Source organism: Vulpes vulpes, chromosome 12 (assembly GCF_048418805.1).
Source record: "Vulpes vulpes isolate BD-2025 chromosome 12, VulVul3, whole genome shotgun sequence".
NCBI classification, from domain to species: Eukaryota; Metazoa; Chordata; class Mammalia; order Carnivora; family Canidae; genus Vulpes; species Vulpes vulpes.
The window spans coordinates 163,249,008-163,269,908 of record NC_132791.1 but is presented as its reverse complement, the minus strand read 5'-3'; the positions used below and the strand labels follow the sequence as shown (position 1 = coordinate 163,269,908).

At 55.9% G+C, this 20,901-nt stretch overlaps 1 protein-coding gene across 5 annotated transcripts; it reads right to left on the bottom strand.

Moving 5' to 3' along the window:
• Nucleotides 1–241: 241 nt before the first annotated feature.
• Nucleotides 242–19,980, bottom strand: SLC45A1 (solute carrier family 45 member 1). 5 transcript variants are annotated; one of them, XM_072731217.1, is made up of 9 exons: nucleotides 19,830–19,980; nucleotides 14,568–15,090; nucleotides 14,017–14,109; nucleotides 13,347–13,571; nucleotides 8,270–8,982; nucleotides 5,994–6,147; nucleotides 4,308–4,484; nucleotides 2,943–3,148; nucleotides 242–655 (listed from the first exon to the last, which is right to left on the bottom strand). In XM_072731217.1, the coding sequence occupies exons 1-9, from the start codon at nucleotides 19,974–19,976 to the stop codon at nucleotides 389–391; spliced, it is 2,505 nt and encodes an 834-aa protein (XP_072587318.1). In that variant the 5' UTR covers nucleotides 19,977–19,980; the 3' UTR covers nucleotides 242–388. The 5 variants fall into 5 exon arrangements, with proteins under 5 accessions (XP_072587318.1, XP_025860867.2, XP_072587320.1 ...); XM_026005082.2 differs by having other exon boundaries at nucleotides 14,670–15,090; XM_072731219.1 differs by having other exon boundaries at nucleotides 14,058–14,109; nucleotides 14,670–15,090; nucleotides 19,830–19,916.
• Nucleotides 19,981–20,901: the final 921 nt, after the last annotated feature.

Here is a 20,901-nt window from a genome sequence, read left to right as displayed (position 1 = left end):
AGGCATCTGTGGACAGCAGGCACCCACCCAGGTTGTGACGATCCCAGACATTGCCAAGTGTCTTCTCCGGTTCGGTGGGGGGAGGGGGTTGCAAAATCGCCGCCAGTTGAGAACGATTGAGTCACACGTCTACTGTCAATGAGTGATTCTCACAGCCCCCTCCCCAAGGCCCCATAGAGAGCAGCCCGCTCCCCAGGTGACCTCTCCACCCTCGGGAGAGCCCCAACCAGAAACCATAGGCTTCGCTGCTGCTGTTTATTGTTTTATCACATATGTACATTCCACAGGAGACCTGTCCTGCGTCCACCAAGGCCCTGGGTTTCCCACTGGCTGGACGGCTCCAGACCCCCAGGCACAGGCTCGAGGCCAAAGCTGAGGTTCCAGGGTGTCAGACGTTCAGCAGGAGGGGCCGGTGCTCCTCCTCGGTGGCATCGCTGGGAGGGATTTCATAAACGACAAATAAGGAGGAGTACAAGCAGCCCAGGAAGGACACCAGGCTGGAGAAATACATGACCCCATTGGCGCTGCCCACGGCCGAGGTCAGAGGCCCCAGCACCAGGGAGACCAGAATCTGGGCCAGGAAGTACTGGCAGCTCAGCAGGGAGATGTCCACGCCCATGCCCCGCCTGGTGCCGTCTGCATTGGACCCTGCAAACTGATCCAGAAGGAGAAACACATCAGCGGGACACCTGGGCAGCAAGGTGCCCACCAAGCCCCACATTTCCTGCAGGCCTGGGGACCCACGAGGCCCGCGTGCAGCAGGCTCACATTCTCCGGCACTGACATGTGCAGGGAGTTCAGCCAAGAGTTTAATAATATTTGTGTTCAGAGAGATGATGGCCCTGAAAAGAATCCATGACTAACAGGAGCGGAAGGGCCATGTTCCCACAGGCCTCGGCGGCACAAAGGCTCTCTCTGGCTTAGGGAGCCTGGACTTCTCTGCCTTCTCCCCTGAAAGACAGGCAACCTGCCAGGCTGGCTGGCACTCTGCGTCCCGGCTCGTCCCCTTTCCTGACCTCTGACAGCTACGATGCCCACACACACTCTGAAATATCCTCACAGTCTCTTGGCCCATTTTCCCGAGGGGTGGACACATCACCCTCCCTCCCTGCCACGCACACACCCCACCGGGGCTGCAGGAGCAATGGTGGCAGGAGGCGGGGTGGGTCCCCTCACTCTGTTCCCCAGCACAGGACCCCCTCACCCACCGAAGCTATGGCTGGCGCCACCCCCACAAAGTACAGTGTGTTCTCCACCTGGGGGCCAGCAGACACCGGTGCGGCCCCCACCCCGGGGACGGCTCTGTGGATGCACACCTCATGTGTCCCAGAGAGACTGGCCTCCCCTTCCATCCCTGCGTCTGCACACAGTCAGCAAGGCCGCTGTGATGGGGTGGTCACAGGTCAGCCCTGAGCCTGCAGCTGAACAGAGACTCACAGGAGTGTGAGTGTCTAGAAGACTCTATGAGCAAGAGGCCCAAGGCTTCCAGGGGCCTGACCACATTCAGTTAGGGTGGCCCTTCCTACCAAGAACTGGCCCATCTGTTCTTCCCAGTCGAGGGGTTTCTGGGGCTGCAGGGGACTGACAGGGAGACAGCACCAGCCAGCAGGGGTAGCACTGCTCATGTCCCCTCCCCTTCTTGGTCCCTGGGGTGCAGCAGTCATAGTTCTGTCCCCCGTCCCCTCCAGGGGGAAGTGCGGTCCTCGTGACCCCTGCCTGACGTGGGGCCAGGAGTCCAGCTGCTGGCAGAGAAGGGTCTGGAGGGACTGCTACAGCTACCACCCAGGGACCCAGGGGCTCCAGGCCAATTTGACATCTCACAAAAAAATGCTGTGCTCCAAGCTGGCCCCTGCTGAAGTCATCAGACACTCCAAACCCCCTAAAACAACTCAGGATGCCTCTGGGGCCAGGCCTGGGGGAGGCGACAGGAGCCCCAAATTAAAAGGGGGTGCAAGAAACCCAGGTGTCAAGGTGATCTTTTAATACAGTACTTTAAATCTCCAAGTTACTGCAAAAAATCTTTGACAGGAGCACTACTGGCCACAAGAAGGAACAAAGGCCTGACACGCTACGATGTGGATGCTCCTTGGAAACAGGTCACCCATGACAGAAGCCAGACACGGAGGCCACATGTGGCATGATTTTGTCTCCATGACGTGTCTCCATGACAGACAAGTGCAGAGGAGCGGGGGTGGTGGGGCCTGGGCTGGAAGGACGGGGAGGGCGATGGCTCATGGGTACGGGGTTTCTTTTGGGAGTGACGAAAGTGTCCTGTATCGATTGTGGCGGTGATCGCACAACTCAGAGTACACTGCACACCTGAAATGGGTGAACCGTACGATGTTGTACCGTGACTCCTATCTCAGCAAAGCTGTCAGAGGAGGATCCATGCTGAGCAAAATGTCAAAATTTTGTATAAGGACAGGATGGATTTTCCTGATTTTTCCTTTTGCCTCCATCTGCACTGTGGTGTGGCACGGAGATGTGATTTAACCTTGTCTTGAAGTTCTGATATTTTGTTCAGCACGGAGTTTTGGCACTAATTCTCTTTTTTAGAAATACTGTGCTAACCTATTCTTGACCTTGATCACTGAGTTTTTTTGCGTCCCAGGTGAGTGGCTCGCTCACCTCGCCCGAGGCTAACAGGTGGCCCTGAAGCCTGACAGCAGGGGACACGAAGGGGTGAGCCTCCCCTTGCTCCCTCCTCGCCACCCAACTTCCCCAACAAATGGGGCACCAACGGAGGTAGCAACCCACTCGGGTTTCTGCTCCGCGGGCCCCAGCTTGGACATTCTTAGTGTGTGATCGGGCCCCTCATTCCCGTCGTGGAGCTGCTCCCAGGGCCATTTCTCAGGTAGGGTTCCTCCAGGCAGCTGGGAGGGTGGAGGCCAGGTCCTGGCCAGCCTTTTCAGGACCCGAGGCAGAGAAATGGAAGCACTTACCTTTTTGTTCTGGTAGTAATCGCACAGAAGTGAGTAGGGCAGGGTGCACAAGGTGGAAAATAAAATCCCATAGGTGATGCAGAGTGACAGGACCACGTAGAGGTTCCGGGACAGGGTGGCGAGCCCAGTCCCCAGGCCAAAGGCCAGGTAGGCGATAAAGTACAGTGTGCGGATGCTGAGGTATTCTTCTAGCTTCTCAAGAATAGCTGCGGGCCGGAAAAGGTGAGCGTCACGCTCTGCCCGGTGGCCCCAGGCACTCTGTTTCCCTGGGCCACCTCCCCAGGACTGGGCCTACGTCTGGCAGGTGGCTCGCCCCACACTAGAAAGCCTGCAGAGAGGGAGCGGGGGGCATCAGTTCCAGGGGTGCCCAGGCCAGCGTGGTCCAGGGGACGGCAGGCCCCAGGGGTGCAGGTGAAGGGATCTTGGTCCAAAACACCAAACAGGCTTGGGGGGCAGGACACAGGGCAGGAGGCAAAATCCAGCAGGCCGGAGCACTGCCTGGACACCGCCCGGAGCTAAGGATGGTTTTTATATTCTTAGATGGTTTTGAAAAATCAAAAGAAGACAAGTATTTTGTGTCACATGAAGATTATATGAAATTCCAATTTCTATTGAACGTAAAGGAGGTTTTACTGGGACTTGACCGCACACACTTGTTAGACAGAAACATCTTGTCCGTGGTGGCCTCTGAGCCACTGGGGCAGGGTCCAGGGGTTCCCCAGAGGCCATGTGGCCTGCGAGGCCGAAAGCGCCCCTTCTCTGGCCCTTGACGGAACATGCGGGCTGACCCTGAGATGACAGTTGCTGGTGGCACCATCACCCAGGTCCCCACTGGGATGGTCGCTGGCACCCTGCAGGGATCCAGCTCAGCCTCCTGTGTCCCCTGTGCTCCCCCCTACAGACCTCGAGGTCAGCTCAGCCTCTGGCCTGGGCTCTCCCCACATGCCCTCCCATCTGCCCCCCCCCACCCCGTTCTCACCTGCTCCTCCCCTCCTTCTGGACCACTTGCCACACGAACCAATGTGGGAAGGGTGGAGGGGGTGGGCAGACAGCCCACCGGCCTGGGGGTGACCTCGGTGTTTGTCCCTAGGGCTCCCCTTTGCCCTCAGTTATGGGCCTGGCCTTTCTGCCTGCCGGCTTACTCAGGTCTGGATAGACACCCGTCCCCATCGCCCAGCACAGGGCAGTACCACCCCACTGGCCCCAACAGGTGGTCCCATGACAGTGTCCCCCAAATTGGGATGCTCTGCCTGCGATCGTGAAGTCACAAACCTCCCTCCACTCAAAGTATTCCAAGGACCCCACTAAAGCTGTCATTCCCACAAGGGGCCCCCCACCCCCACCTGTTCCCTGGGGCGCGGGTACCTGAGTAGAAGGCAGCGCTGAAGGCATAGATGCACATCCCCCAGCAGCCCATGGTGACGCCGCTGTTGTATTTCCGATATTCTTCTGACGTGTGCGGGGCTTTGGGGTCTCCCTGAAATACCACCTCACCCATGAAGTCCGTGTAGAAGAGCAGCATCCCCTCAAATGAGAGCCACCCTGGGAGGGGAAAGGGCTGGTGACCACCGGCAAAGACGCTGCCACCACCTCTTCTTTCACCAATAGGTGGTTTTACCAAATACAGAGTAATACACGGTTTTTATGGCTTCAAAACCTAACGAAGAAATTACCTACAGCCTCACACCCAGAGATCACTTTACCTCTGTTAAACCGTTGCAGGGCCCCTACCAGTCTTTTTTAAAGCAAATGTGTATCCTCATAAACACAGGCTCTGTTGCCTGAGATCGTGTTCTGCTCTTTCTCTGAACACTATGGCCCGGAGGGAGCGAAGCCCTCACTCCTTCTAACCGCCTCATCCTGCTCCCACTCGCCTCTCTGCAAGGGGACAAGAAAATGCCAGTGGAGCCGCAGCCGCTGGCATGACAGGGTGGCACTTAGCCGAGAGCGGCAGGCTAGGAAGTGCAAATGGTGCCAGAGGCCCACAGGCTTCTCGGAGGAAGGAACCGCGGGGCTCCTGCGTCAGTTCCATCGTCGGTAGAGGAAGGGAGGACGGCACTTGTGGGACCTCTTGAACCCCAATCGTTACCATGCACGACTTCCTAAGCCAGCGAGTATTCTCAAACAGCCCGTGTTAACGGCAGCACGAGGCTGCACAAAGTGGGCACAACATTAATACATTGAACCCCTTCTCCCGCTGTTGGGCCTGCACCCCCCCCGCACCCCTGCTTCCCAGCGTCTGGCTGTTATCCATCCTGCTGTGACTAATACCTGGCACATAGATTCTTGATAACATTTCTGTTTATGGCCTTGCATGGAATATCGAGTAGGGTCACTGGAATAAAGGTTATGGACATTTTTAAGATTCTTGCCTGTTGCCAGATGGCCTTCCAGAAAGACATCCTGATTTATATCCCACAGTACTGGAGAGCCCGAGAGTATCTCAAATTCCTAATCATCCTCAGAGGTTCAACAACCTGACGGCAGGGAGATCCCGAAGGGAATGAAATGGCAATCGGAATGTCAGGCCTGGGGCTCGAGGCCAGAGCCGGGCACGGGCAGGCACGTGCGAGTGTCTGTATGTGCGGCCGCCTCGGCTCTAACACACTAGTGAGGCCCAGACGGGCTCAAGGTACAGGCCCCACCGGTGGCGTCCGTCACTGAGGTGCGAGCTGTCCGAAGAGCTCTTGGTAAGCAGAATTCGGGCTCTGCGGAGACCAGGTGTCGGCCGGGGGAAGGGGTGTGCCTCCGGCCCGAGCACCTGGCGTCATTCGGGCGGCCCCGGGCACCTACCGGTCTGGCCCCCTGCAGAGAAGCCCCCCGGGGCACCCGACACCACGTCCTCCCCTCGATGGGACCTAGGGAGTCTACCCGCATGGGCGATGTCGCCCCCACCCCAGGACGGGACGGGCTCCGGGGCTTCCCGGGAGGCCGGCTGGGGAGGGAGCCCGGGGTCGGGGAGCCGTGTCCCCGGCATGTCCCCATGGCAAAGCGTGAGCCGGGGGTGGGGTGGGGACACGCAGAGCACGGCGAGGTTTGCCGAGAGCTCACCCAGGAAGTGGTTGACGCAGAGATTGCGGAGGGCCTTGGGCATGTGGCAGATGGTGAAGCACAGGTGCCTCATGGACAGAGGCTGCCCCGCCGGCTCGCCGGAGCCCGCCAGCTCACTCTCGTACTTCACGCCGTTCAGTAAAATATTGGCCACCTGAAAAGGAAGCCGCACAGATCCCGCCGGGCTCGCGCTCCTGCTGGTGCCAGCTGAACGCCCAGCGCCGAGCGGCACCCTGGGCCACGGGGCACCCGAGGACGCGCCCACCCTTTGGTGGCATGAGAGATGGGTGCCGCCGAGCGCCAGTGACTACCTGCTCGAACATGAAAGACACTGGAAACACAGGAAGTAAGGGCCAGTCCGAACCTGGATGTCCCAAGAGCCCCGCCCGCTCGGAGTAAGGCGCAGAGGGCTGCCCGGGGGCGGCTGGGGGATCTGCTCAGAATTCCCCCGGGGGGCCCGACCCCCACAGAGGCCGCGGCGGCCCTGAGCAGGTGCAGGCAGCAGACACACTTACCTCGGCCCTGGGCGCGGGGCTGCTTGCTTTGGGGCCCGGGAGCCCCCCACACACACACCCGCTCACTGATTTGCTTTGCTCACTGCCCCAGGACAAGGGGGCGCCGCTCCGGGGTCGCTCGCCTGGGTCGCTGGTGCAGACCCCAGCCAGGTGACCTACGGTTCTGCAAGCGGCGGGGGCGGGGGGCGGCGCTGCCCTGGCTCCACAGGGGCACTGGGGCTGCTGTCACCAGCGGGGGCACGCAGGGCAGCTAAGAGCCCACGGCACGGGGTCCCCAGGCAGCCACGACCCAGGAGCTCGTCCCCGTGGCTGCCGGCGGAGGAGGAGGAGGCTAAAAGGCCACCGCTGTGCCCGCCCGAGGCCGGCCGCGTTGCCTGTGGCCCATGACTGACTCTCCTCAAGGAGCTGCCTCCTACATGGTGCCCCCCTGGGGAAGGAACCCGAAGAGAGGATTCCGACGACAGCCCCGACCACAACTACAGAACTGGATCCCGAAGCCAGGTGGGATGTGGTGAAGCGGCTCTGGATGACGCAGGGCTGCCAAGAGGCCTGGTCGAGAGCCCTCCTGTCATCAGTGAGGGAGGGTGAGGTTCGAGGCCTGAGAGGAACCTCTGTTCCGGCCATAAGCGACCCCCCAGCCTTCCAGCGATTTTCGCTTCTTCAGGCCTTTTCCAGTCCTGAGCTCCAGAGGCGTTCTCGAGCTTTCCCCACAAGGATGCCACGTGCCTCCGCAGGAGGACGGTTCCTCCCTGGGGCTGTGGAGGTGGCATGACGACCAGCCAGCCGCCAGCGCCCCACAGGAGAGCAAACCAGACACAGGTGCTTGAGGTTGACCCGGGGACAGAAAATGCAGCTGCCCCCCGGGAGGCAGCCCTTCCCGGAGCACAGACCCCGGCGAGGAGAGGCCCTCCCAGCCCCCGCCCAGCCGCGTGGCTCGGCTCCACGGGAGACATGGCCCCACGCCGCCCGCCAGTCGGGTCGGGTCAGGTCAGCAGGCCGCGCTTCCGAGCTCCCCGGCCTCCAGGCTGCCTCCCTCGGCCCCGCAGGTCGAACTCCCTTTCAAGAAACTCCGAATTCCTCCTGGAATCCTCTCTCACCCTGTGACTCCCCTGAGGGCAGGCGGGCCCCAGGACCATTACGTCCACTTCAAGCGTCAGGGTAACCTTCCTTTTGTTTGAGGTGACCTCCTGACTCTGATGCTGCTTAAAAGCCCACCTGTCAGTTGGTGGCCTTTCAGCCCATCTGACCTACACTAAATACGACACCAACAGCCTTCTGGAAGGTTCTTCACCTGCACTGACTGTGCCACGCACTACCTTGTAGAATCCAGAGCTTTGACAGCCTCCAGGAGCCCAGGAGGACCCAGGATCGTCTGCCAGACGTTCTGTTCGGAGCCCACCCCTGGGGGAGACTTAGATCTGCTGGCACCAGACACCACAGCCCAAGCGCATGGACACTGGGGACGACACTAAGGATGCTCCTGACAGAGTCACCCCGGGAACCTCCTGGCCTGACCTGCCTTTGGGCAGACATGACCACGTTTCAAACGAGTGTCCCTCTGACGCGGTGGGCCCAGTCTCACCACCCCTCACGCCCAGGCCTTGTTGGCTTAGTTCCACCGACCTTCCAACGCCTCCAGCGGGGGAGGAGCTCGGGGTGGGGGGTCTTTCCAGAGCCACAATCCCCCTCCCTCTAACTGCTGAGGGGGGACAACACGCAGTGCCCTCCGTCCCATGCCCCTACCCCCACCCTCGCTTTTACCTGCTGACTGAAGGTCACGTTCCTCCGGCGGCTGGTGTCGGGGCCCCCCCCTCCGGCTGCGTCCGGGAGGGCCAAGGTCTGGGGTCTCTTCAGGATCCCGGCCGAGCGGGGCTTGGGGGTGTCCAGGGAGCCCACCCTCAGCACGTCCCCGTCGGGGCCCCCAACCAGGGCTGCCTCCCGCCTGTCCCCGAGGTCCTGGCGGTAGAAGCCGTCGGGGGCCCGGGGGAAGCTGACGCTCAGGGCCTGCCGCGGGGCGCTGTCGGGGGCGCCCGTGAAGCAGTCAATGAGCACGCTGTCTATGTTGGACGTGGCAAAGGATGAGGCGAACTCGTTGATCCCCGTCATGGAGCCGTCGCGGCTGGTGAAGCTGCCGTACTTGGGCGTGAGGGGGCTGAGCGGGGAGATGGGGCTGGACAGGCCGGCGTACAGGCCGGGGGCCGGGGGACAAGGCAGGGGCTCGCCCGCGCCTTCCTCGCACAGCGCGGGCGGGGACGGTGGCAGCGGGAGGCTGGGGCTCTTCATGGTGGCCTTCTTCTCGCCAGGGGGCCGCAGGGGTCTCTCAGGGATGCTGAGCAGGGTCAGGACGGTGGTGACGCTCAGGGTGACCGCGGTGAAGATGTAGATCACCCTCAGCTGCCCGCCCAGGGCTCTCCCGAAGCTAGTTTTGTCCCAGTGGATGCCCCCAACCACGTAGCCGAATCCTCCTCCGAGGCCTGAGGACAGAAGCAGGATTAAGTCCCCCTGGCTGACCCCCTGCAGGTGGTGCGGGGGCAGGAGACCCTCGGTGGGGGGCCCTTGAGAGTCGTGGTTCTGAGTCTCACTCAAGTGGCCAAATCCCTGCGAGGATCCAGATACAGCATCGGTCCCTCCTAAACCCCAGCACAAGGGAGAGTGAGAATGGGATTCCCAGGAGGACCCCCTCGGGGTGCCCGCTCTCCCGCTCGAGGGCCACCTACTGGGCCTGCCTGGCTCCAGAGCAAGGGGCACAGTGACTGCCTGTCTACCTCTGTCCCACTTACACGTGGCCTTGCTGGAACACTGAAGGTCTCTACACTGGGTCACATTCCCCTTGGGGGAGGCAAATATGGAAGATCTGGTCTCTGACACAGTTGGGCAGAGGGGATTCACGTGGCCACCCCGGTCTTACTCTCCTGATGCCGGCATCCTACTGGTGACCAAGGATGGCCACCCCGGTGACTAGCCCTCCAGGTCGGCAAGCCATCAGGGAGCAACAGGGCTGCAGGGATCTGGGCCCTTCCTCTGCTCCTGCTTGCTGCCTCCCACGGCCTCGGCCTCGGGGAGCAGGTGCACGGCACACGGATGCATGCGGCACCGCGTAAAGACGCGGGTGGTGCCTCCTCGCACCCCACCAGCAGCACCCCATCTACTGAGCTCAGGAAGTGTGGTCTCCCCGCCGCCGCCGGCTCCCAAGTTCCCACGTCCCCAGCACCTCCAGCCCCCTTCCCTGCTACACCAGGGATCTGGTGTGTTGTTTTATTTTGAGTTCAGCAACGTTCTGAGCCTGTCTCCTGGTTGGGGGCCAAGTTCTCTCCATTTAACTCTGCTCCTGGAGAGGAACCTGTCTTCAACCGGCTGCTGCGATCTGGTCACCTTCTGCTCCGGGGAGAACCAGCCACTTTTAAGCTGTGACTTCTACGGAAAAACTCATCCTTCTCCAGGTCCCTAAAGATGGCATGTGGCCCTGAATCTACTTCTTAATGGTTTCCTCCTATGGCCCTTTCATCTGTCCCCAGCTGTCCTTATGGGCCTTTGAATTTCATGCTGCCCCCGACTCTTCTTATTCTTACCTTCCCGTGTTCATGGTCCCAGTTAGCTTCTTCCCACCTCTTTTGAAGACATAATTGCTATTTTGTGGCCCTTAAATAACATCAGCTGTGAGATGACCTTTATTAATCACTTTTTAAAAAACAATGACTGGGGCAGCCCAGGTGGCTCAGCAGTTTAGCGCCACTTTCGGCCGGGGTTGTGATCCTGGAGACCCAGAGTCGAGTCCCATGTCGGGCTCCCTGCATGGAGCCTGCTTCTCCCTCTGTCTCTCTCGCTCTGTGTCTCTCATGAATAAATCAATGGGGTCTTAGAAAAAGAAAAAACAAGGATTACTTGTTTAAAAAATAATAATAAAAAACAATGACTGAAGCAAATGTATTCTCACAGGAAAGAAATCGTGTGAACAACTCAGCCGCGATAAAACAAACGGCCTGATTCAAACAAGGCAAAGAACTTACATATCTATTTAGTGTCTATTTTTCCAAAGAAGACATACCGAGGGCCAAGAAGCACACAGAGGGCATCCCTAGCCTGCGGGGAAATGCAAATCCAAACCACGAGGAGATCCCACCTCAACTCATGAGGATGGGTTGTAGCAAAAACCGTAACAAGCGTTGGCAAAGATGTAGAGAAATAGGAGCCCGGTGCACTGCTGGTGGGGTGTAAGACGGGGCAGCTGCCACGGAACGCAGTAGGGAGGCTCCTCAGAAAATACAGAATAGAATTACCATATGATCCAGTAATTTCACTTCTGGGTTTCTAGCCAAAAGAACTGAAAGCAGGGTCTTGAAGAGACATCTGCACACCCCTATTCGTAGCAGCACGAGTCACAACAGCTGAAACGTGGGAGCCACTGGCGTCCACCAGCAGGTGAAAGGATAACAAGATAGGATCTGGACACACAGTAGAGTGTTATTCAGCCTTATATATGAAGGACATGCTGACACCTGCTGCGGCGGGGATGACGATCACCCCAAGTGAAATCAGCCAGTCACAAAAAGAGAAGTACTGTGTGATGCCATCCATGTAAGGTGCTCAAGGTTGCCAAAGTTACAGAGACAGAGAGAGTATATGATGGGATCCTGGGGGCTGGAGGTGGGGAATGGGGAGTCAGGGTTCAGAGCGGACAGAGTTTCAGTTTTACAGGATGAGAAAGGTGTGGGAGTGGATGGTGGCGATGGCTGCACCGCAGTGTGAATGTGCTGGATGCCACCGAACTGTACACTTAAAATTGGTTAAGATGGTACATTTTAGATTATGTGTATTTTAGCACAATAAAAAAAGAAAAGAGGGGCTCCCGAGTGGCTCCGTTGGTTAAGCAGCAACTCTTGATTTCGGCTCATGTTATGATCTCAGGGTCCTGAGATCAAGCCCCATGTCAGGCTCTGTGCTGGGCATGGGGTCTGCTGGAGAGTCTCCCTCCCTCTTCCCTTCTTCTTCCCTCTCCCTCCCTTCTTCCCCCACCCCCGGGCACCTGTGTGTGTTCTCTCTCTCTCTCCAAAATAAAGAAATCTTTAAAGAAAAGACACAATACAGAAGACTATAAGGTTAAAAGCAGAACCCTTCTTGCTACCCTCCACACCCCAGCACTGGCCCAGCTGAGACCCCTGCAGAAGTTCCCCGGACCCTGATGTACGCATGTGTGTAAGTAGAGGCAGGTAGTGGCATTTGCTAGAAGAACCAACTGGGACTGGACAGACCGAGCAGTTTGCCCAATGTCACACAATGAACAGGAGGCAAAGCCCAGAATGGATTCAGGCTTCCAGGTTCTGGAACCGGCCTCCAGCCGCGTGCGGGCCTCCTGCCTCCGCACCCAGGTCCTCCAAGACCCGGTCTTGTTACATCTTTCCCTTGACCTTTAGAAATACTCTCAAATGCTATTTTAAAAGGGATTGCTTTATTGCATTTTATTTTGAACAAGGTACGTGTTTTATGTAAGAACGCTGGAAGTACTGAATTTTATAGGAAACTTTGACGGGCAGACATCACACTGAACTCTCGGAGTGTCCTGCAGTCAGTTCTCCTGAAGGTTTCTGTGCTGCGCAGTCACTGAGGTTAATCCTAGCCCTTCTAATTGCACAGGCCCTGGGGCTCCCTGGTCATTCCGCCTCCTACCTGACCTCCGCGGGCACCCTTCTCCCGTTTGCCTCAAGCACACACCGTTGCACGCGGCACGCATGTGTTTGCGACTCCTCATCACGTGCAGAATCTGTATTTGCCAATTTACCTGCTCACTAAAATGTACCTGTGACTCTAGTCAATCCACACTCCATACACAATCACTCTCAGATACGTGCAGAGCAGCGAAAACCGAGTTGCCCGACACACAAGGTCCCAGAGGAGGCCAAACAAGGTGATGCTCTGCTTTCCTATTTCAACCATCAAGACTGGGAATAAGCAACCTTTTTTGTAGTCTATATGGTGCCACGTTTCTGCAGATTTTTTGCCCCCCCCCCTTTTTGGTGACATCACTGTTTAAAACAGCCCCCACGTGTAATACTGATGTACTGCTCTCTCTCTCTCTCTCTCTCTCTCTCTCTCTCTTTAGATTTTATTTATTTATTTGAGACAGAGAGAGAGAGCACAAGCAGGGGGAAGGGCAGAGGGAGAGGGAGAAGCAGACTCTCCACTGAGCAGGGCGCCTGACACGGGGCTTGATCCCAAGACCCTGACTGAGATCATCACCTGAGCCAGAGGCCGACGCTTAGCCAACTGAGCCCTCTCAGGTGCCCCTGCACAGCTGTCTCTTGTTCGTAAGTCCAAGAAGGCTGTGATGTGTCTTACGAAGCAAATACGTGTGTCTGGCAAGCCTTGTTTAGGCATGCGTTATGGTGCTGTTGCCATGCGCTCCTTGTTAGTGAGTCTATGGTGTACGTCCAAAAGGTGTCTTTAAACTGAAACATATAAGACAAGTTTAGGTACGGACCAGTTGCTTGGGACGGAATATGTGACCAGAGGTTCACAGGAAGCTGACCCTGTAGTTTCCCTAGGGGCAGTGACTCAGGACTGGCTAATTCAGGGCTCATGGTGACTACAGAACCTAACTCCTCGAACAATGAGGATAAAGCGCGCATATAACCACATGCACGGATACTTACACATCACATATGTGGCTACACGTATAGTTCGTACACGTACATGCATAGATCAGCACTCCATAGTGTTGCTGAACAATATTGTTTGAAATACATATGTTCAAGCACGCCACGTTCTTCCATATATTGGAGTTGTATCGACTTGTTTTTTGCACCAGGGCGTGCGGGAGTGCACACGCGGCCCGGAGACCTACCTGCCAGCAGGGCGTGGATGTTGAGGCCGCGGTCCTGGTCGGCGGGGCTGCACACATCCATCATGTAGGCGTGGCTGGGGTTGTCCGCGGAGTCAGCGCTGAAGTCCATCAGCACCACCCCGCACACGGTCAGGAGGAGGCCCCACTTGTGGTCGTCGGCCGAGTCGGCCAGCGCCGTGCCCAGGTCCCGGCCGTTGAGCAGGAGCGAGAGGCCCAGCAATGCCCCTGCGGACAGAGAAGCAGAGTCACGCCGCCAGGAAACGCCGAGCAGCTCTGCCCCTGCACCCGCCGCTTCAGTGGGGAGTCTCTAGGCCCCAAGGATGCCTTTTTCACCAAACACCGAGCAGAGCCCTTTGGAAAAGTCACCTGCAGACTCACCATGAGTTTTTTTCCCCACTTGGATCAGGGTTTTTATTTTGTCAAGCAGGGCGGGAATGACATAAACTTTATTAACTTGTTTCTTAAAAAAATCAGTGATAACTTGCTGCAGTTAACTCAGGCCAGGTTTTGGACACTCCCTGCCACCTCGCCTGTGAAATTATCTGCATCACTACCTGGGTCAACACTGTCAGATTTTGCTAAGAGGAAGCAGCTGGGGCCTTTCTTTCTTTCTTTCTTTCTTTCTTTTTTTTTTTTTTTTCCACTTTATTTCAATTCCAAAACAACAGACCTATAGCCAGGACAAGAATGAAAGGGCGTCTCCTTCCAAACCTTGAGGTACACCGGTCACTCCAAGCACCCAACAGTGGCTGCAGTAGGAATCCTGAAAGAGAGCAGTTCAGAGGTCATCGCTGGGGTCCCCTGGGCACACCTGGCTGGACAGAGACAGCCTGGTCCCAGCCCTCAAACACCTGCACCGGAAGGTCCCAGGGCGTCAAACGAATAGATGATGAAACTTGGAGCACACAACCCTAAGCTAGAAAAACAAAAGACAGACTCTTGGAACAGCTCAGATCTTCTACCTAGGCCCCTACAAGGTACTAAACAGCCGTGAGCTCCCTTGGCAATCCAAGAAATTCCAGGGCCGCCCAGACTCAAACCACATCAAGCTAAATTCATTGCTTGGATCCTCCAGTGACAGCTCTGTGAGGATGGTGGTGATCCTTGGGGTCTGTGAAATTCCTGGTCTACGGCCTGTTTAGAGGGAGTCACTTAAAACACGGGGTGTGGTGACCCTTCCTGTGTTTTCCCACAACCCCAAACTAATGAGTGGAACTTAACTCTTGCTCCTCCCTTGACCCTCTAGCTGCTTCAACTCGGGCTTCTGGAAGCTTCCATAGGTTTCCGGAGGCCATCCACCAGCGGGGCTGAGCTGGGGCTCACCAAGGATGGGGCTGATGAACCACACCAGACTGTAGAGCTGGTCAGGCAAGCCCATCTGCAGGAGCACGGGGGTCACGTACGCTGTCTCCATGGCATAGCTGAACTCGATGCCAAAGAGAATGCAGCCGTTGAAGAGCAGCTCCCGGAAGGACCTCTGGGGGTGCAGGTCCCCAAAGTCCACCAGCTCGATGGGACACGGGGTGTTGGGGGGCGGGGGCGGGGAAGGACGAATGCACTTCCTCCTCTTGGGGTGCCGTTTGAAGTTGTTGGCTCGATGGCTGATGTGCCGGGTAACGGACCCCGAGTAGCCTGAGACCTGAGACCTCCAGAAGTCCTGAGGAGCCAAACTGGGGAACAGGGCCTCTCCTGGAGGGGTGCTGCTCGCCGGGGGGATCATCGTAGGGGGGGCCGGTGGGTGTTCCTGTGGGGAAAGCCCGTCCGGGGGCGGCAGTTACTCACTGGAGCCTCCACGGTGAGAATCAGCTTTTCCAGGTGGCTCCCTCCACCCCCTCCCGACTGGTGGCACCTGCTCCTCCTTTTCATATGAGGAGGGGTGAGTTCTTAGAGGCGACTGCTGTGCCCCCAGAGAGGAGGCCTACTGCTGGCGGAAGATGTCGCCAGGGCCCGTGTCCGACGTGGCTCAGGAGACCACAGCTGGGGCCCTGTCCCTGCTCAGAGGGAGGAGCCCGGTCCTGCAGGTCCCTGCACTAAAACTCAAGGGGACCTTCCCCTAAAGAGGCTCCATGAGGAGGGCCAAGCAAGGAGCCTCCTAGGAACTGAGGGAGGCCAGGAACCCCATGGTTCTGAGGGGGTGCCAGCCTATTTTAGGGCCCACAGCTCATTTCAGGACAAACTCTGCCCTGGCCTTCAGGTCTCAGGGGAGCAGAGTGGTGGGGAGCCCAGGCTTGCGGCAGGACCCACCTACAGGTACCCTGAGCGCCTGTGCACAGCTGTGGGACAACCCTTCTTTCATGGGATGGAAAGTCACAGCGGTCACCTTGCCTAAAACTTGTGTCTCCTCTTCCTGGGAGGCTGGGGCCCTGGTCTAAAAGCAGATGCGTGCATTTAGTTCCAAGCCTTTCCTTACAGCACCAACGGATGAATGACATTTTTTAGTCATCAGGAGAACTGAGACTTATTGTGTTTGAAAATGCTCTCTTTTAAAGAGATAAACCAAACACCTTGAATCCCACATGCCATAGATGACTCCCTGAATAGGGATACTGTACACACACACACACACTTACACTCCACACACACACACACAAGTGAGGGAGACAAAAAGAACCACGGAGGGTGAGAAATAGATATCTTCCATCCTCAAATCATTTTTTAGAGCAATTTTCATAATGCCCGGGCCCTGGGTGGGGAATTAGTCTCCCTCAGGCCCCCAGACCCCCTGGGGTTTGCAATTGGCCACACAGAGTCCTGCCCCAGGTGCAACTGGTTCTCGCTGCTTTGGAATTAATCGAGATTGTAACTATTAAAAGAACAGATTCTAGTATGTTGACCTGTGCATTTTAACCAATGTCAATTTTATTAAGCATAGAGAGAGGAAGGCCACCAAGATCAGAGGTAAAGAGGCAGATAAAATCATCAGAGGGGAGCCTTCTAGGATTCAGTCTGGCCTCTGACAGCTCACCTCATTCGCCTCACAAAACAGTAATTGCCTACATTTCCTTTGAAGTCCTGCGTGAGAAGTAGGCCCCAAACCCAAGACAACATGCCCAACATTGATGGGCTTCCTGATAAGGACATTTGTTATTTACCAAGATCAATAATACAGGATTTTTTTTTTCAAAATTACTTTTAAGCTTTAAAAATGAGGCCCTTATCCCTGATATTAACTTACTGCCTTCCATCACGCTATCACAAGTCCATAACTTCTTTATGAAGCACTCAGGAAATGCTTCATCACTCCAGATTTGTATCCTAAATTCCCCCCCCCCCCCCCCACCCTACACAAGGATTGTCTTCCTTCTGTTTGCAAGACACCAGTGGTGGAAGTGATTTTCTTTAGAGACACTCTAGCAGGATTCAGAGCACTGTGTTAACCCACCAACCCATCCATCTATCCATCCATTCTCCCTTCCACCTACTTATCCACCCATCCAACCACACCCATAACACATATCCACCCACTCATCTTCTAATCTACTTGTCTACCCATCCACCTTTCCAAACATCCATGCATCCAGCCGTCCACCTGTCCACCTATCCTCCCATTTGGCTGAGCACTAAGTACCAAGTCTCTGAGGTCATAAAGATAAAGGAAAGACAAAGTTCCTGCCCCCAAGTTGGGTGGGAAGTAGAGGGAAGGTGTCCTACACAGGGGGAACTACCTGTGTAAAGGAGCTGTATGTGCAACAGTTGGGCACCAGGTCAGCGAGGTGAGAGAGGAAGCCATCAGGAAGGAATTAGCTGACCAAGAAGGGCCTGTGGCCCTGCTGAGAGATGGATTTCATACGGAGATGCCAGGGAAGGACATACCCAGAGACCCAGTCTGCTCTTATTTCTGTAACTTATCTTGTGACTTTAGAAAACTATCATGCTATCTCTAAAACAGGAACAGAGATACCCAAGAATTGTGTAGGCAAATAACACTTCATTAAAAACATAACCACTGGGTTGACTTAGTTGGTTAAGCTTCTGAATCTTGATTTCAGCCCAGATCATGATCTCAGGGTCATGAGATTGGGCCCCACCTTGGGCTCCATGCTCAGGAGTCTGCTTGAGTTTCTCTCTCCCTCTCCTTCTGCCCCTCCCCTGCTCCCTTTCTCTTTAAAATAAATAAACAAATAAATAAATCTTGAAAAAAAGAGTCCCTCGTTGGGGGAGGTCTATGTTCAGTAGGGAATCTGCTTAAGATTCTCTCTCTCCCTCTCCCTCTGCACCCCACCATGCTCTCTCTCTAAAGTAAATAATTTTTTAAGAATTCATTTATGAAGATTAAGTGAAACTTATTTTTTTTTAAAAGCTAAACTTCTTGATTCTCTCCCTCCTGTGTTAGCTCAGCCCATAGTAAATACTCCAGAAAAAACTGTCCTTTGGCCAGTCTTGTCTTTAAAAACCCAGGTGAGGGCACCTGGGTGGCTCAGTTGGTTAAGCATCTGCCTTTAGCTCGGATCATGCTCCCAGGATCCTGGGATTGAGCCCCACATCGGGCTCCCTGCTCAGAGGGGAGTCTGCTTCTCCTGGTCCCTCTGCCACTCCCCCTGCTTGTGCTCTCTCTTTCTCAAATAAATAAAATCTTAAAAAAACAAGAACAAAACCCCAAAACCCAAGTGGCTGTTAGCATTCCCTGGATCTTCACTCATTCATTAAAACTACAGAAATAAAGTGCCCGTTGGAACACCGCATAAGACCATCTCCTTAAAGGGCGGACCTTTAGCACAGGTCTGTGAGAGAGCTTGACCTGACCTCACCTGTCCGGTCACAACCCCACCCCCACTCCCTGCTACTTGCCCTCTTCCAGCCCAGCAGCCCAGGGCGCCACCTTTTCCTATCCCATTCTACCCCCATAACGTGAACCTAAGTGCACGGGCGCTAGAAACCTTGCCTTTCATTTTGTAATGAAGAACCATGGCCCACTTTGGATGAATTTCAGATTTAAACAGCACATGGTGGAAGCATATTTTTGAAAAGGGGAATCTTTTCGACCTTACTTAAAATGAATTATGTGGATAGCTCATATCTCTGCCTACGATGTGATCGCTTCACTTTGTCACCTGCCCACCACCCCCTGGCTTTAGAACACAGCCTGCGGCCTGTCCTAGCAAAAATGAGACCAGACCGCTGCCTTACCTCTAGCAGCTAAACCAGAAATGAAACCTGGACTTGAAAAAGTCTTCCCTGAGGGTTCATTTTCAAATCGGGGGATCATTGTTACTATTTTCATTTCAAGAACACATTTATTAAAAGCTATCCATGAAAGGTTATTCTAAGAAGAATGCTTAAAAGTCATTTTTGAATGTTATAAAAAAAATGAAAGTGAAATTTAAAGTGAAAATGAAGAGTGAAAACATGAAAGTGAAATTTAGAATAATGAAATAGAATTTTAATACACAAATACAAATATTTACCAGACCATCTGGCCATCCTGATCACACTCTATGAGCATTAATTCAGTCCAAAAAATATATATAATATAAATTATATTATATTATATTATGTTATATTATATTATTATATATCCCTGGCCCCACAAAGGTTCTGTGCTGTGCCCACTGTGTTTCTTGAATACAGAGGCTGTTCCAAGTAACGAATCCCTCCAACTCTAGTATGGGAAGATTAAACTGCAAATTATCAATAAAAATAAACAATGCCCATGCAATTTGAATGCTGAAAATGGCCCTTTTATGAGCAGAATCATTTCCTCATTTGTCTCTCCTCCTCTTTACATGACATGGGCTTTACACCTGGCGGCCGGGGAGGCCACAGGGCTCCCCTACTCTTGCTGCCACCAACGCTCAGAGCCACTACTTCGAGGAAACCGTCCCAAGCCGGGGAGGCCCGTGAGGGCCCGAGGGGCGAGCTTGATGCGCTGGTCACCGACTGTGGCCGGGTCCTCACTTCTGCTGTCCGGAATCCTGTCCCTCTCTGACAACCGGGTGACCCCGAAAGCCCTAATCAGGCACACAGTGTACTTGGGTTTCGCGAGCCCCTGACTCTGCTTCCCGAAGAAGCTGGAAACACAAATGGCATAGCACAGCAGGTGACCTCAGAAACCACCTGCGAAGTTCCGTGTTGGCTGATGAGGTCGGAATGCACCGACCGCTACAGCCTCCTGCTGCAGGAGCCCTGCCGGAGCCCTGGCCATGAAGTCACCCTAAACTTCATCCTGGGACGCCCACGGGGTCCTACGAGGAGCCCCCGCCGCCAGGAGGGTCGGCCTCGGGCGGGAGGCGAACCGGAAGCTGATGACACCTGCCCAGGTGACCGGGACCAGGCCTCGGGCACATTCCAGCCCCGCCGCTCCCGGCCTCCGGGCCCTGGGCCAAGGGTCCCGCACTCCGGGGGCGCCACCGGGGCTCCCTGTACGGGTCAGAATTAGACATCATCAGGGAAGAACAAAGGTCTCCGGGCCAGCCTCGGTCCGGATCCCGGACTCGGATTCCCGGGGGCCTAGCCGCGGCGCCCCAGCGCGGAGAACGGCGGTACCTGTGGTTCGAGACAGCAGGCATCCCTTTCCGAGGCCGGGCTCCCGCCTGGCCCGCGCGCAGCCCGGGTCCCCGCCCGGCAGCCCCCGGCCCGCCGCTGCGGCTGCAGCATCACCCCGCGGGGCGGGGCCGTGACGTCACGCTGCATCCCGCGCAGCCCGCGGCGGTCCCGCAGCGCGGCCTTAAAGCGGCACCGCCCCGCCGCCCCGCGGCCGCCAGGGCCCCTCCCCGGCCGGGCCCAGGCGCACCCCCCACCCCACCAAGACTACCGTGCTGGTTTCCGAACGCGCTGGTTAGGGATGACTGCGAGGGCACCACGTATTCGAGGCTTTTCCTTGGCCTAAGGGTTCTCACCTTCCCCTCTGATTCCAAGAGATGCGCTAGGTTCTGGCAATGGCTGCAAGCACCGGGTGCCCCAGGCCCTGAGCCCACCGTCCGGATAAGTTGGCCCTGCCTAGAACGCTTCTACTGCCTCCGCGTATTCCCTAACCTGTACCCGGGCCTACTCTGTGCCCGTCACTGTGTTAGGGACCGCGTGTACAGCCACGGGCAAACCAGACAGAAGTTCCTGCCGCGGAGGCACAGCATAGCAGAGAGGGAGAGGCACACTGAACAAGACAAATAACATGGATTTAGTGATGTGCCTGAAGATAGTAGCTCCCCAGAGAAGGAGCTAGGGCTGCAGTGTTAAATAGGGTTGTTCAAGAGTCCTTACTGAGAAGGCGACATTTGAAGAAAGACTGGGAGGCCAGGGGGCTAGTCGTGCTGATATCTGGGGGAAAGTCATACCAGGCAGAGGAAAGAGCAAGTGCAAAGGGCCTGGGGTAGGGATGCCTGAGTGGCTCAGCGGTTGAGGATCTGCCTCAGGCTCAGGGCGTGATCCTAGAGTCCCAGGATCGAGTCCAGTCCTAGGTTCCCTGCATGGAGGCTGCGTCTCCCTCTGCCTCTCTCTCTGTGTCTCTCATGAATAAATAAAGTCTTTAAAAAAAACAAAACAAAGGGCCTGGGGTGGAAGTGAGGTGGGCTGAATCAAATAATGATGGAGCAAATAGCATGTAGTGAAAGTATGGAAA